The sequence below is a fragment of the Acinonyx jubatus genome, chromosome B4 (assembly GCF_027475565.1).
Source record: "Acinonyx jubatus isolate Ajub_Pintada_27869175 chromosome B4, VMU_Ajub_asm_v1.0, whole genome shotgun sequence".
Taxonomy (NCBI): Eukaryota; Metazoa; Chordata; class Mammalia; order Carnivora; family Felidae; genus Acinonyx; species Acinonyx jubatus.
In genome coordinates, this window is record NC_069387.1 from 81,728,093 (window position 1) to 81,741,251 (window position 13,159).

At 50.6% G+C, this 13,159-nt stretch overlaps 1 protein-coding gene across 2 annotated transcripts; it reads right to left on the reverse strand.

Annotated features, from left to right (window-relative positions):
* Positions 1 to 1,427: 1,427 nt before the first annotated feature.
* TAC3 (tachykinin precursor 3) lies at positions 1,428 to 9,258 on the reverse strand. Of its 2 annotated transcripts, none has more exons than XM_015073188.3 (7): positions 8,328 to 9,258; positions 7,622 to 7,740; positions 5,114 to 5,219; positions 4,891 to 4,920; positions 4,345 to 4,398; positions 3,874 to 3,948; positions 1,428 to 1,711 (listed from the first exon to the last, which is right to left on the reverse strand). In XM_015073188.3, the coding sequence occupies exons 2-6, from the start codon at positions 7,733 to 7,735 to the stop codon at positions 3,875 to 3,877; spliced, it is 378 nt and encodes a 125-aa protein (XP_014928674.1). In that variant the 5' UTR covers positions 7,736 to 7,740; positions 8,328 to 9,258; the 3' UTR covers positions 1,428 to 1,711; position 3,874. The 2 variants fall into 2 exon arrangements, with proteins under 2 accessions (XP_014928674.1, XP_014928673.1); XM_015073187.3 differs by having other exon boundaries at positions 5,114 to 5,222; positions 8,328 to 9,228.
* Positions 9,259 to 13,159: the final 3,901 nt, after the last annotated feature.

The following is a 13,159-nucleotide window of genomic DNA, read 5'->3' on the forward strand; positions in this document are numbered from 1 at the left end:
TCTCCCAAGTCTGAGCAGAAACAACTCTTGAAGCTTTCATGACCTAAATAAATTCCCCAGACTCTGCAAAAGTTACCCCACTTTAAAACCTAGATAGATCATTTTGAAAAGCCAACATGATGAGTCACTGAAGAAAGGCTTGAGGCTCTGGGGTAAGAACATTCTTTGACCTGTAGCAATAAACCTGACCTAAGGGATGCTGAGTTGAGCTTTCTCTCCTCCCCCATCCCCGCCGTTCAGCTGTGGGTCCAAAGTTGCCCCATTAAGGTTCTAGGAAGAGAGAACTTTCACTGGGGTGAAGGAACTGTAGGAAGCGACCTCTGGCTCCGTGGCCCTGTCTCTACACTGCCTTGGGGGAATGGAGCGTTGATGTTGTAGCAGGGTAGTTCAGGGGGTACTGCCAGGCCCTGCACTGGGCTAAAATACGGAGCCTGAGGATCTCCCAGACTGTTCCCTTAGGGTACAGAACACCTCCTTGGGATCCTTGGGCTTACATATTCTGTGGACTGCTAGACCAGTGCTACAGGGGCTGGTGTCAGTTGCATTGTAGAGGAGTCTGAGACAAATGTTTTCCCTTTATAATAACTGAAATGGCCAGCTGACACTGAAGATACCGGCTCCCTTCTTTCTTGGCCTCCATAGTAACTTCCCCATCCACACCCCATCCTGGAAAGACCAAGCGTCGTTTGCTTGTCCACCGCTGGCTCCACTGTAAACAATGTGTATAGGTCACCATTACAGGATCCATGCTCGACATTTGGAGACAGAAAAATGGTACAATTCAATAGATGCATCCTCCTCTGTGGCTGGGTCCTTGCACAGCCTTGACCTCCCTCTCCTTCTCTAAGTAGAGTCAGATGCAGGGACTGATGTCTCCTAGGCTCATCCTAGAAATACAGACAAGCCATTGAGAATATATTTTTCCTTTATCTGAAGCTAGTCTGTGAAAGTCTTTGACCACCAGAAACCATCTTCCAAATTCATTCATTTATTATTTCTTAAATGTTTATTTATTTTTGAGAGAGAGAGAGAGAGAACATGAGCAGGGGAGAGGCAGAGAGAGAAAGGGAGCAGAGGATCCAAAGCAGGCTCTGTGCTGACAGCAGTGAGCCGGATGCAGGGCTGGAATTCATGAACCGCGAGATCATGACCTGAGCCGAAGTCAGACGCTCAACCAACTGAGCCACCCAGGCACCTTCATTTATTTTTTAATTACTAAATAAATCTTCCATACTAATTGTATGAAGCACTGCTGAAGGCACTGTTGGGAAAATTGATATGCGTGGCAAATAAAGATGCTTCCATTTATATATGATATATGTATGTGTGCATACATGTATGTGTATATTACGTAGCTCGAAGAGTCAAAGAAGAGAAAAACTCACCCACCAGCCAAATAAATACATCACTCTAGGCCATATGTGAAAATCTTTTATTGTTGAGGAATGGAAAGAGATGTCATAGTTTTAAATGTAGGACACTTACATTATCCAAGGGGATCTAGGGTCAATGCCCACTAGGATTGAGGGTGCTCACTCTGCAGTTTCTCCATCACGGTGAGGTAGAGGGATGGGGAAGGAGTCAAAGCACAGGAGTGTTACAAGGTGGGGGGGGGGGGCGAAGAAAGGGAAATAGAGCACGTGCAGCTGGGGGTTGGGAGGTGGGGGGCAGGTGTCTTCATGATGCAGCCCACGAGTCCAGAAGTGGAGTGCTGAGGAGCAAAAATGAAATCACATCTTCTATCCTGTAAAACTCCCACCGACCACTCATCGGGGAAGCAGTGGGGTATGTAAGGGAGGAAAAGAGAACAGAAGTCTCAGCCCTCAGCTCTCCCTGTAGCCTTTGAACTGGAGGACTGAACTCTTCTAGCCGCAGGAGCTTGTTCTTCCCAGCTGCAAGTTTACCATGCTACTTATTATTTTTTTTTTTAAGAGAGGGAGAGGAGCAAAGGGAGAGAAAAAGAATCTTAAGCAGGCTCCCGTGCTCAGCATCCCATGAGTCAGGCAAACTATAGCCCCATTCAACGTGCCTGGGTGCTGATGCTTCTCCAGGGTCCCCCAGTCCCTCCTCCTCTTTCCAGAAACCTCCCAGAGGAAGAAGAGGCCCAGGGATCACTTCCTTTGTTAGCAGTTTCACATGAATGAAATCAGATGACACAATGATCTGTGTTGATCCATCTCATCTAATCTCCTTTAAATGCCAGCCTCCGGGGACTTTATGTGCTATTCTTCCTGGCACCTAACAGGTTGAGAATGCTCCATCAGTGGTGACATTATGAAGGCTGTAATTATGAGACTGGCCCTTCTGAAAGAGCCTAGATTCACCAGCGAGCATTAAAAGTAGATTTCCACAATGCACTTGTTTCCACCATTTGTATAAAATACTATGGCAAAATTGCACTGTAATTATCTTTATGGCCGATGCATAACGCTGGGGGAGACTATGTCATCCAGATATAGCTGCCCGTATAATTATCTGGCGGTCGGCAGGACTGAAATAACCGTCTAATGAGAGCAAAATGATACGGTAAGTACCATGTAATCAGCGAGTTACGGTTATTACGGCTCTTTGTGCCCTCTCACCCAACACTGAATGGGGGGTTAGACCTAGTCTCCGGGCCCAGGGAGCCATGCACAGGCAGTTTCATCGAGAGCCATCGAGAGCTCTTGCTCCTCTGCTCTCCCCTGAGACCGGTGACTGCGGGTAACAGAGATACAGGGACAGGGACAGGAGTCTCTCTGTGCTCACAGAGGCTTCCCGATGCCTCTCTTTTTCTCCCCCCACACCGTCTTTCTTCAGAATGCAAAGAAATCCATCAGTTGGGCCGCTATTGCCGTGTGGGGGAAGATGGGGTTGACACGGTAGTTTCTGTGTTTTGACTAGACGCTTCCCTGGGAGACTCTCATACTCGAACACTAAGGGAGAGATCTGTCAGCCCACTCAAGCCCAGGGTCCAGCCGAGCCAGCTCTAGGCAGACAGACCAGAGCCAGGCAGGGGGGACACTGGGACATTACCCATGCCTCCTAGACGGCAGTAATCCTAACACAGCCAACACACAGCACTATGCACTGTGTGCCAGGTACTGTTCTGAAGACTTTACCTACGCTCAATCCTCAAAAGCACAACCCTGCAAAATAATATCCCTCCCACTTTTCAGATGAGGAAACTGAGGCACAGAAGGGTTATATAACTTGGCCAAGGGGACACAGCCAGTGAGCTGCAGATCTAGGATTCAAACTCAGGCTATGCTCTTACCCATTTTGCTACACAAAGCAACCAAGCTAGTTACACCCTGTTAAATTTCAGAGTTCCTTGCATTTCTTCCTAAAGCACTCTTGTGAAGAACTACACGCCGGACCCAGTCACTGGAGATTCTGAATGATCTGAAAGGTTTTAGCCCACCTAAGAGGCAGAACACTTTACGTAGGAATTGTAATAATTGTAATTATTGTGCCTGTAATTTTCAGATGATGGTCTCTTCATCTTATACATAGATAATAAGAGAATGGAGTCCAAACAACAGAAGTTGCCCATCAGAGAAGCCACAGGAGAAGCCCCTCTCTCCCCATTCCCCACCACTAATGCGTGCTCATGAGTCAGCCAGGGTCCATGATACAGGGGAAGAAGAAAGAAAGAAGGGTGTGTGTGTGTGAGCACGTGTGTGCATGTGAGTGTGCATGTTCTTGCAGACCAGTATGCACCTCTAAGTGATGGTGTGTTTGGCCAACAGTGTGCTGGGCACTGGCAGTATATTTTAAGGCAGATTTATGAGTATTAATGCCTGTAGCATCAGAGGAAGTACCTTTGTGGTAACCCCATTCCCCCCTCCCCGCTCCCACAGTCCCTTTCCTCTTCTAACCAACAATTCTTACCTCAGTCCACACTGGGGGGATACTTGAGGGTGCCAAAGCTGGGGACATTCTCTTGGTTTACATCAATAGAAGTGTCTGGGGTAAAGTAAACAGTGTTGTTAGGAGAGATGTTTTTGAATGTGACCTTCACCCTGACCCAACAGCGAAGGGCTAGCTAGCCATGAAAGACAGCGTTGGAAGACAGAGTCAGGAACAAGAAGCACATTGTGTTTGGGAGATAGGGAGGAAACAGATTCCCCCAACTCCTTCCCAGCTGCAGCAGAACTATCTTATAAAGGTCTCCCCATTGTGCTCCTAGGGCGAGCTGGACCATGGATCCAACCCGATTGGGTAGAAGGGCCAAGGAACCCTCACTGTAGCTAAGAAAAGTCCTGTCTTTCCCTCTGGTGACGAATATGAGGCACTTGACTTCTGCCATATCTTTGCCAGTAGTACCCTAAACCCTCCCACTGTACCTCCACACACTCCTACCTGGCTGGCTGTTCCTCTTGCCCATAAGTCCCACGAAGAAGTCGTGCATGTCACCTGTAGAAAAAGGACCAACATTGCCAACAGTGATAATGGGCAGTGGGAGTGGGGTGAGGGGGGAGAGATGTGTCAAGACTTCTGAAATCGGGTTTCTGATCTTTGGTTCTTTATCATGCCACAGCTTGTCCCCCGAGTTAGGGGAACAGGCTATCCCCTAAGTTCACCCTCTCTGCCCACCTCTCCCTCCTCCACACTTCAAGAATTCTCTGTCCCCACAGGTGCTTGGCTTAGAATCTTCACAGCCACCAAGAGATCCTCTTGGTTCCCAATGACCAGCTGATGAAGGGAAAGTCCACCACACTCCTCACACCTGCTTCCTCCTGGTTCCCAGTGACCTCTCACATCCAGGAAAGACTGGCTGAACAGTTGCAGCTGGCTTATTGTCTGTGCCAGCTGAGACGGGGCCAGCCAGAATGGTCACTGGGCCCCACGCCCATGGAACGCTAGCAAGCAGTCAGCAGAGACAGGGAGGGACAAGAGGCTACTCACGTTTCTGGGGAAGTGGCAATTCCTTAGGATCTGTGAAAGCAAGAACAATGTGTAACTGGCGAATAGAATCTGGAAAGTGACAGTTAGAGGGGATTCAGGTCACAACCCTCAATTATTCACCAAGCCATCTCCAGTCTCCATCCCACCTGAAGGCTCCTCCCAAGCCTATTTAATGGTCAGAATCTTGCCCCCCCACCACACTTCCCCCAAGGCTGCTTCCTACCCACGCTAGCCTTGCTCAGCATTTTGAGCAATCCATCCAGAGAGACTGAGCGGCTGTCATAGAGTTTCCGGAGCAAAGATGGAGGCAGCTGGTAGAGGTCCAAGTCCTTCTAAGGGACAGAAACAAAGAGGGCTGAGGCTCACACCTAATCCTCTTACCCCTCCCCACAAAGAACAACCTCTTCTTGAGCCCATCACAGCTAAACCTGACATTTTGTTTCCTTCAGGATTTCCTCTGGTTTACACTGGAAGAGAAGTGGGCTCTCAAACTGTGGTCCACGGAACAGCAGCACCACTGCTGTGGGCTTGTTAGAAATACTTAATCTCAATCTCAGTCCTACCCTGACCTATTAAGACAATCTGCGTTTTAACCACGCTCCCAGGCAACACATATACACAGCAAGATTTGAGAAGCGCTGGTAAAGAGAACACAGTGGGCATCCCTGTAGGCAGACCAAGTGTCCTGGTTTGTCCAGGACTAAGAGCTTCCCTGGGATGTGGGGCTTTCGGGGCTTACGCTTGTCCTGGGAAAACTGGGACAGTTGGTCACTGTCTCCCAAGCTCAAAGGAGACTCTCCCTTAGGGCTCTCTCCCATCTCCTGCCGCCTCTCAGTGAGAAGGGCCATTGGTTCTGTTCTCCTTGGCACATCAGGAACCAGTTTGCCCAAGGATGTGGTTGCCCCACTACGGGAGTGAGCCATGATTTCCACCACTCCCAAGAAAGGCCCATCGGACAGAGCAAGCATCCTCTGTATTCCATGATTGAGTCACAGACAGGACTCAGTCCTCGGGATGGGTGTCCGTAGGCAGCAGGGGCGCATCTGCAATCCTGAAATTCCCCTACTCTGCAGTACGTTCGTGGATGTTTCTCTGCCTGTGGTTCCCACCACCTCTCATTCTCTTTTCTTCTCCATAGATTTCTGCCTCTGGTTGTCACTCCCTCTCTCCTTTCTACACTGAATTTAGATTGCCTGGAAAACAGTGTGTTCAGAATGACACCTCCTATCTTCTACAACTGAACCCCATTCTGGACCAGGGGCTCTTCGTTGTCTTGCTGATTTTTTTTTTTTTTAAGCAGCCTGGGCACAGCAGGATGGTTGGTGGGCACACACCACACAGCCAGTTAGTTGCAGCTGCAGAGAAACAATGACAATGATCATGTTTGGAGATTCTCACCTTGAATCTCAGCGGTGCCTCTCTCTCCAGAGCCCAGGTGTCCTTAGGCTCCCAGGCACACACACAGCACATTTACACAGATGCACCCTGCATATACCAACCAGTTACCCGGGCACACATATACCCTACCCTCATCTCACCCCAATTTCCCTCATCCTCACAGACCTTCAGGGAAAAGGGGTGAGATGGCAACCTCTCTCTTTCATTGACCACCTGGCCCAAGGTCTTGAAGCAAGCTCGCTTTAAAGAAATACAGCCAGATATTCTGACCATCTCCAGCTGGAACTGTGGGCTCTGAGCACAGTGTCCAGCCCATTTTTGGCACTCCTTGTGTATTTTTTATATTTTTGAACTGCTTCTGGTCTTTTGGATCTGGTGCAATGGCCGCCACCCACAAGGCTGCCAGCCTGGCGTGCCCTGTGACACATATGGATGAAGACTGATTTCTCTCTTTGCCCTGCGCACGACATCCTAGGCAGCCACTTTTCCCAAATTGTTCAAATATTCTGCCCACCTCCTGTAATGAGATGCTAAACAGATCTGAGCTGGAGAGGCAGTTAGACTTCACACACTGAATTTGTAATGAGTTCCACCTATAATCATCTTAAAAGCATGTGTACCAATGTAATTGCTGCCATTTCACAACCTTGAAAAGACTCCCTCCCTGCTCTCCCCCTGTACCCCTTCCCTGACAACTCCTGTTCTTTTTCTTAGAGAAACTTTGGAAATTGGGGCATGGTCTGTTTCGTGGAGATTTTACCCCCTATCCTGACTAAGCAGAGGCTAGAGCAGGGCGAGGAAAAGGAAAGAAGAGGTTAGGGCTTAGGAACACCTGAGGTTACTGGGGGTGGATGAGCAGAGTGTATAGGAATTTATTTGAATTTTGAAAATAAAATAATACATGTAACTGATAGGTAAAATAGCATATAAATGACCATTTGGGAGAGAAATTCTGAGTATATTTCATACCATCCAGGGAGTGGAAAGGATCTGCCCCCTGTAGAAGGATAGCAACTGAGCTGGACCACCCTAGCTTACCCTTCACAGTATCCCTAAGTCACCGATCAACCAACCAAACAACGTATTGGTAGGGCACTTTTTAGGTACAGGGCTATCAAAGACACGCAGAGGGAGAGAGACACTTAGAGGCATCCCTAGAGACACTGAGAACGGGAGACCGCCAGAGAGTCAGAGAAACCCACCCTCTGATGGATAACCCGGGTAACTTCCACCCCACCTTCCTCTCAACAGCTGTGGAACAGGCAGGGCACCAGCTCTCATGAGGCTGCCCAGGACTCTGTCAGAGTGGGCACAACCAGAGGGGGCGCCTTACCTTGTTGTGGCCCCCACCGGGCACCACCTGCTCCCGTGAGTCCTCACAGATAGCCCCCAAACCGTGAACCAGGCTAATGGCCAGAATGGCTGCGAACAGCAGGGCACTCCTCATGGTGCCTAGGAGGGCAGAGGGACAGGACAGGGGTGCAGGGAGGATGCGGCATGGGTGCAAATGCAGGAGACATTATGCAACTGGCAGCCTGGCTTGATCCTGCTTCCCCAGCCCCCAAATCCACCCCCCAAGCCCTGTTCTGGGGAGAGTATCTCTGAGCAGGAGGGCCATCCTTTGGGTTCAATTTCCCCACTCCCCCACCACACATCTCCCCAGGCTGAGCACCTGGCAATGAGCAATGTTGCAAAAGTGCCAGATGCTAGTCTTCGAGGGAGGATGATAGATCCATGGGACACGCACCAGTCTGTCTTCATAGCTTGAGGAGGGATCCTGGATTCTATTTTCCAGCACTGGGTAACCCAGACTTAGGCAAAAACTTTCTAGTATTGGAAGGATCAGTCTGAACCCGCAGGCTCCAAACATTACTGGTTTTTAAACCCTATCGGTGCTTTCCGCTCACCTTCCCACTACCCTGCTCCCAGATCAAAAGCTGCCACCTTTATTCCCTCCGCTCCTTTATTCCCTCCTAACTCTGGCCTCTGTCCTTTGGTGCCAACTCCAGTCCATCCGACATTCTCCCACTTGTGCCTACCTGTGGAGTAGCTTTGAGCCCAGGGCAGATGGTCTAGCAGGATCAGGGAGCTGGTCGGCAGCAGTGCCCACTCCCCACACGCTGGTAGTGCCGCTGCCTCTCTCCGTGCAGAGAAACAGGGAGTGGAGGGGATCTGAGGATGTGGCAGGAACACCGGCCCAGCTCCCTGATAAAGGCTCTGGGAGGGTCTGGGGGAGCCGGAGGAGGGGCTGTGAATCACCAATCCCAGGGTGGCTGGAGGGGAGGGGGGAGGCTGGTGGAGAAAAAGGAGGATATAGGCTGCAGACACACACACACACACACACACACACACACACACAACCACACAAACCCTGCAGTCAGCTGGAGTTATCCAGCAGCCCACTTTCCAACAGCCCCTGAGCTGGGCACACTAAGGAATGATGTTGTATACGCTTTGTCCCAAAATTCCCATGTGGGATCTAGCTCAATAGGTGTGGTCCTTGAGTCTCTTTCTACTCATTGTTCACCCACCAGCTCCTCACCCTTTAAACCTTCAGACTCAACTGCCAGGCCAGAAAAAAATCGGGCAGGTGCTTCTCTGGCCCTTCCACACCACCAGGACAACTAGGTTCAGGCCCCTGAGCATTGGGAGGTGAGTCTGGCATCCAGTCCCATTCTCATTTCTCCCTCTGTCCTCCTCCCAGCTGCAGCTGACCCATCACCTTGGTCCTCAGGCCAAGTGAGGGTCAGTACTTCTCCCCTGCTACTGAATGCAGAAACTTCCCGTGTCTGCCTCCCCCCAGCACTTCAGTGCGAATGCGTCTCCCCACGCCACTCCCTCTCAACCCTTGAATCAGCTTGATTTAGTTGCATTCTTTCAGAGTTCTAACTTCTATCCCTTCTGCTATAATCTTGGAAAGGAGGAAGAGAACACTGTGGCCGAACTGCCCCCAAATCCTTGCCTGGCCTGGCTAGGCCCAGCCCAGCCCAGCCCAGCCCAGCATTGATCTCTTAATTGCTTCTTTTTTTCTCACAATTACATGTTTCCCCAACTCTAGTCTGTCTCCCTGTGGCCCAGGCATCTTCTCCCCAGACATCAAGCCTCTCCTTCAATGGCCCACTCTGTTGAGGGTGCTTGTACTGCTCACTTCATTCCTAAGGTAGAACCCCAGGGGAGAGTCAGATTCAGAGTAGGGATGGAAGGAGAAGATGCTGCTGAAGGGAAAGGGGTGGGGCGTAGGGGGAAGTGAAAGCAGCTTCAGAGCCATGTGTCACTCTTAGCATTTCCTATTTTTCAGGTGAGGAAATTGAGGCTCAAAATGTTCAGTCTTGGGGCACCTGGCTGACTCATTCGGTAGAGCATGCAACTCTTGATCTTGGGGTTGTAAGTTCAAGTCCCACACTAGGTGTAGAGATTACTTAAAATTTTTTTAAAATCTTGGGGTACCTGGGTGTCTCAGTCAGTTGAGCGTCCGACTTGGCTCGGGTCATTATCTCACGGTTTGTGGGTTTGAGCCCCACATAGGGCTCTGTGCTGATGGCTCGGAGCCTGGAACCTGCTTCGGGTTCTGTGTCTCCTTTTCTCTCTGCTCCTCCCCCACTCACACTCTGTCTCTCTGTGTCTCTCAGAAACAAATAAACATTTAAAAAAAAATTTTTTTTTTTTAATCTTACAAAAAAATTCAGTCTTGTGCTCCATGACACATAGCTTCTGGAGAAGAGCCACAAATTCAGTTTTGGGCTTTTTTCACTCCAAACTTCCCTTTCATTTTACTGCAATGCTATGAATTTTGACCAGTAAGGAAGCAGTTAACTCTCCCAGAGGAAGAGTTAGTCCCCTCTCTAAGAGACCTGGAGATTTGGGGACTTACACTCTACTACATCGTGGGTTGAGAAGAGAACCACAGCAATTGGGTACTTACTAAAAAGACTCCCCATTCACCAGTGCCTTCCCCAATCACCCTACTTAAAATGACCACCCTTCTATAGCCCATATCCCCCTTCTGTTTCTTCTCTTCATCACTTATTACATCCAACATGCTAAATGCTTTACTTATAGTCTGTCTACCCCCACGCTCCGCCAGAAAGTCAGCATCACATGGGCAAGGACTTTTGTCTGTTTTGTTTACCATGAATCCCTAGCTGTATAATGTTTGGCATATAATAGGTGATCAATAAAAATGTATTTATAAAACAAAAAAGGAACCCTGAGTCTTCCTTCTTGTATTGCAGCCCACAGTGTGGATCCTCCATAGAGCCTTTCAAGTGCTGCTGGGGTCCTGAAATGCTTGTCTCTCCCCTCCACACTCTCAACACCCCACCCACTCTAGGACTTGGTCCATACTGAGAGAAGTCTGCCTGCACATGGCCCCCCGTTCACCCCTGAGGGAGGGCAGCAGCTGGGTCTCAAGGCTCCTTTATTATGTGAGAGGCTGGTGGGGCTTCATCTAAAGCTTCCCATTACCCAGCTAATTACAGGGCTGTCTGGGCCAATCATGGGCCAGGACCCAGTGTTGGGACCCTTTGGTGGGAAGAGGGTAAGAAGCTGGAGCTTGTCTACATGGAAATGACATGGCAGGTTCATGCCTTTGAGAAGATCAAGTGCTGATCCCAACTGGATGTAGCCATCTTCTACCTCCTCTCCTCCCCCTACCAATCTGGAGAAGGAAGTCCAGGCTAGGCAGGCTGGAGGGAACTGGGGGTGCAAGAGGAGTAGTGTTAGGCTGAGGGCTAAGGACTAAAGTCTCCTGGGTCCCATTTGAGGCAGACTCTCTCTTCCTCCCCAACCCACCCGTCCCTGCCCCCAAGCTCTGGCATCAGGGAAACAGGGCTTCAGCAAAGGTTCACCATGAATAATGTCCTTTGATGATGCAGCATCTCACAGAGGATGGCGGGAGCCAAGCATGGGGGGAGCAAGGGAATGGCAGGGAGAACTGATCACCCCTTGATCTCTGGGAGTAGCAAAGACTTGAAAGAGCTAATGCTAAACTAAGCCAGAGAGGTGATGAAGGAGGGAGGCTTTGAAGGGCTCTGGCAGGCAGGGCTTCATCTTGCCCACAGACCATATGCAAATGGCATGTAAAGTGGGTGTTGCAGCTACAGGGCACGTAGGGGTTTTTTCCTTTGACACTTTTGATTTGAGCCACATCTCCAAGGACTATCACTGACCTAGAGGAAGAGGGTCCCTAGCAGACCCTCACTCTGGAGCTCCTCCCCTTTGTTGCTGGGGTGGGTGGGGGGGGGTGAGGAAAATGTGTGTTGCATTGAGCTGAGCTGAGATTGGATTTGTGGACTGTTCTTGGGGGTAGAAGTGGATGCTGTGTATGCAAGATGACCCGTATATGCCCACCATATACACAACTGGGGTGCAGCATGGGGGCTCCTTCAACATCCTGGGAGGGGTGCTGCGGGGTGGGGAGGGAAGGGCCAGGGCTGGAGGTGACACTGGGTGGAGATACTAGAAAAGAATGGAAGGATGGCAACCCGTGCATCCTGCAGAGTCCCGCAGGCAGGAGCCAGCTGGGAGCCAGCCCTCAGAGCGAGGACTGGAAGAGCCCCTCATAGCCTACAGAGGAAATGAGCTGAGCCAGGAGGACCTAGCTCGAGCTGGTATGAGCTGATGTGCTAAAATGGCTCCTCATGGGGGTTAGGGGGCTCCAGGGTGGCTTGTGCCCCTCAGAAAAACAACCCAGACTTTGAGAATGCTGGGCTGGCTGAGCAGGGAGGCAGCAGAACCTCAGCCTCTCCCGTCAGGATGGAGCCCTGTAAAGCACCATGGCACAGGTGGGGCAACCAAGCCCCGTCCTCAAACTAGCACATGACTGATGGAGGGGGGACAGGAGGGAGACCAGGACTCGAGCCCTCCCCCCCCCCATCCCCTCCGCAGTCCAGAGAGCTGACAGTGCCTTCAGCCCTGGGGAAGGAAAAGCAGGATGGGGAGCAGCAGCTGCATATTCTCCTGAAATTGCTTCTGAAAATGACCAGACACTTCACTGGGAAAGTGACGACAATTTGGGCCCTGGGAGCAGGAGATGAGGCAGAGAGCGGGGGCGGTCAGGCTCTGATAACCAGCCCCCTCTTGCCAGACAGGATCTCCTCCGCCGGTTCTGAGAAGTCAAGGATGGGGGGAGCTGTGGGGGGTGATGGAAGGCTGACGGGAGCCGAGCTACCCTCATTCAGGGCACAGCCCCCCATCCGTCAGGGAAGAACTGACTCCCTGGGCCCTCTCCCAGCCCAGAGCAGGGTGTGCCAGAACGCGGGCTTGTGCTCAGAGAGCAAGACTGATCTGCAGGCAAGAGGAGAAATTAATCAGGTCTCCCGCCGGCATGATTACCTGGGGCCGTGAGCTGCCTGCCGATGGAAAGCCAGTGGAAGCACCGAGGTGGAGGGAAACCCCAGCCTCGAGGCACAGTGAGCTCAGTGGTGGAGACAGGGAAGAGGCAAGGAAGGTAGGGATCGTGAAAGGAGGGAGAGACATCCAGAGACAGGAACAAAGGCAGCCATTTGTAAGCTCTCACAGAGCACATATCTACGTTTTACTGCAAACATAGGAGCTCCTTTTTCCCTTAAGGTAGAGACCGGGATGGGTGAGGCTGAGACAACACAGTCTATGAGGAAACAGATATAAAGGGAGAGGGGAGATATTTAAAGCATTATACAAAATATTATGTATTAATATTAGAGTCCACAGAAATGGGGACAACGAGATGGTGTGAGACAGTTGAAAATCGAAAAAGAAAATAATGGTGATGACACAGGGAAAATAAATGAAGACAAGGGGGAGAGGGTCAGTCATAGGGGTGGGGGAGTCTGGGTCAGGGAGCCTCCCCCTGTCAAATGCCACCAGCTGCAGGCCCCAGCTGTGGGACAGT

Excerpts from the sequence above, each read along its gene's own strand:
- TAC3 (XM_015073187.3), bottom strand. The coding sequence starts at position 7,735 with ATGAGGAGTGCCCTGCTGTTCGCAGCCATTCTGGCCATTAGCCTGGTT. Across the intron at positions 5,223-7,621 it reads CCGGTGGGGGCCACAACAAG|AAGGACTTGGACCTCTACCA; the intron begins GTAAGGCGCCCC and ends TCTGTCCCTTAG. Across the intron at positions 4,399-4,890 it reads ATTGCCACTTCCCCAGAAAC|GTGACATGCACGACTTCTTC; the intron begins GTGAGTAGCCTC and ends CTTTTTCTACAG.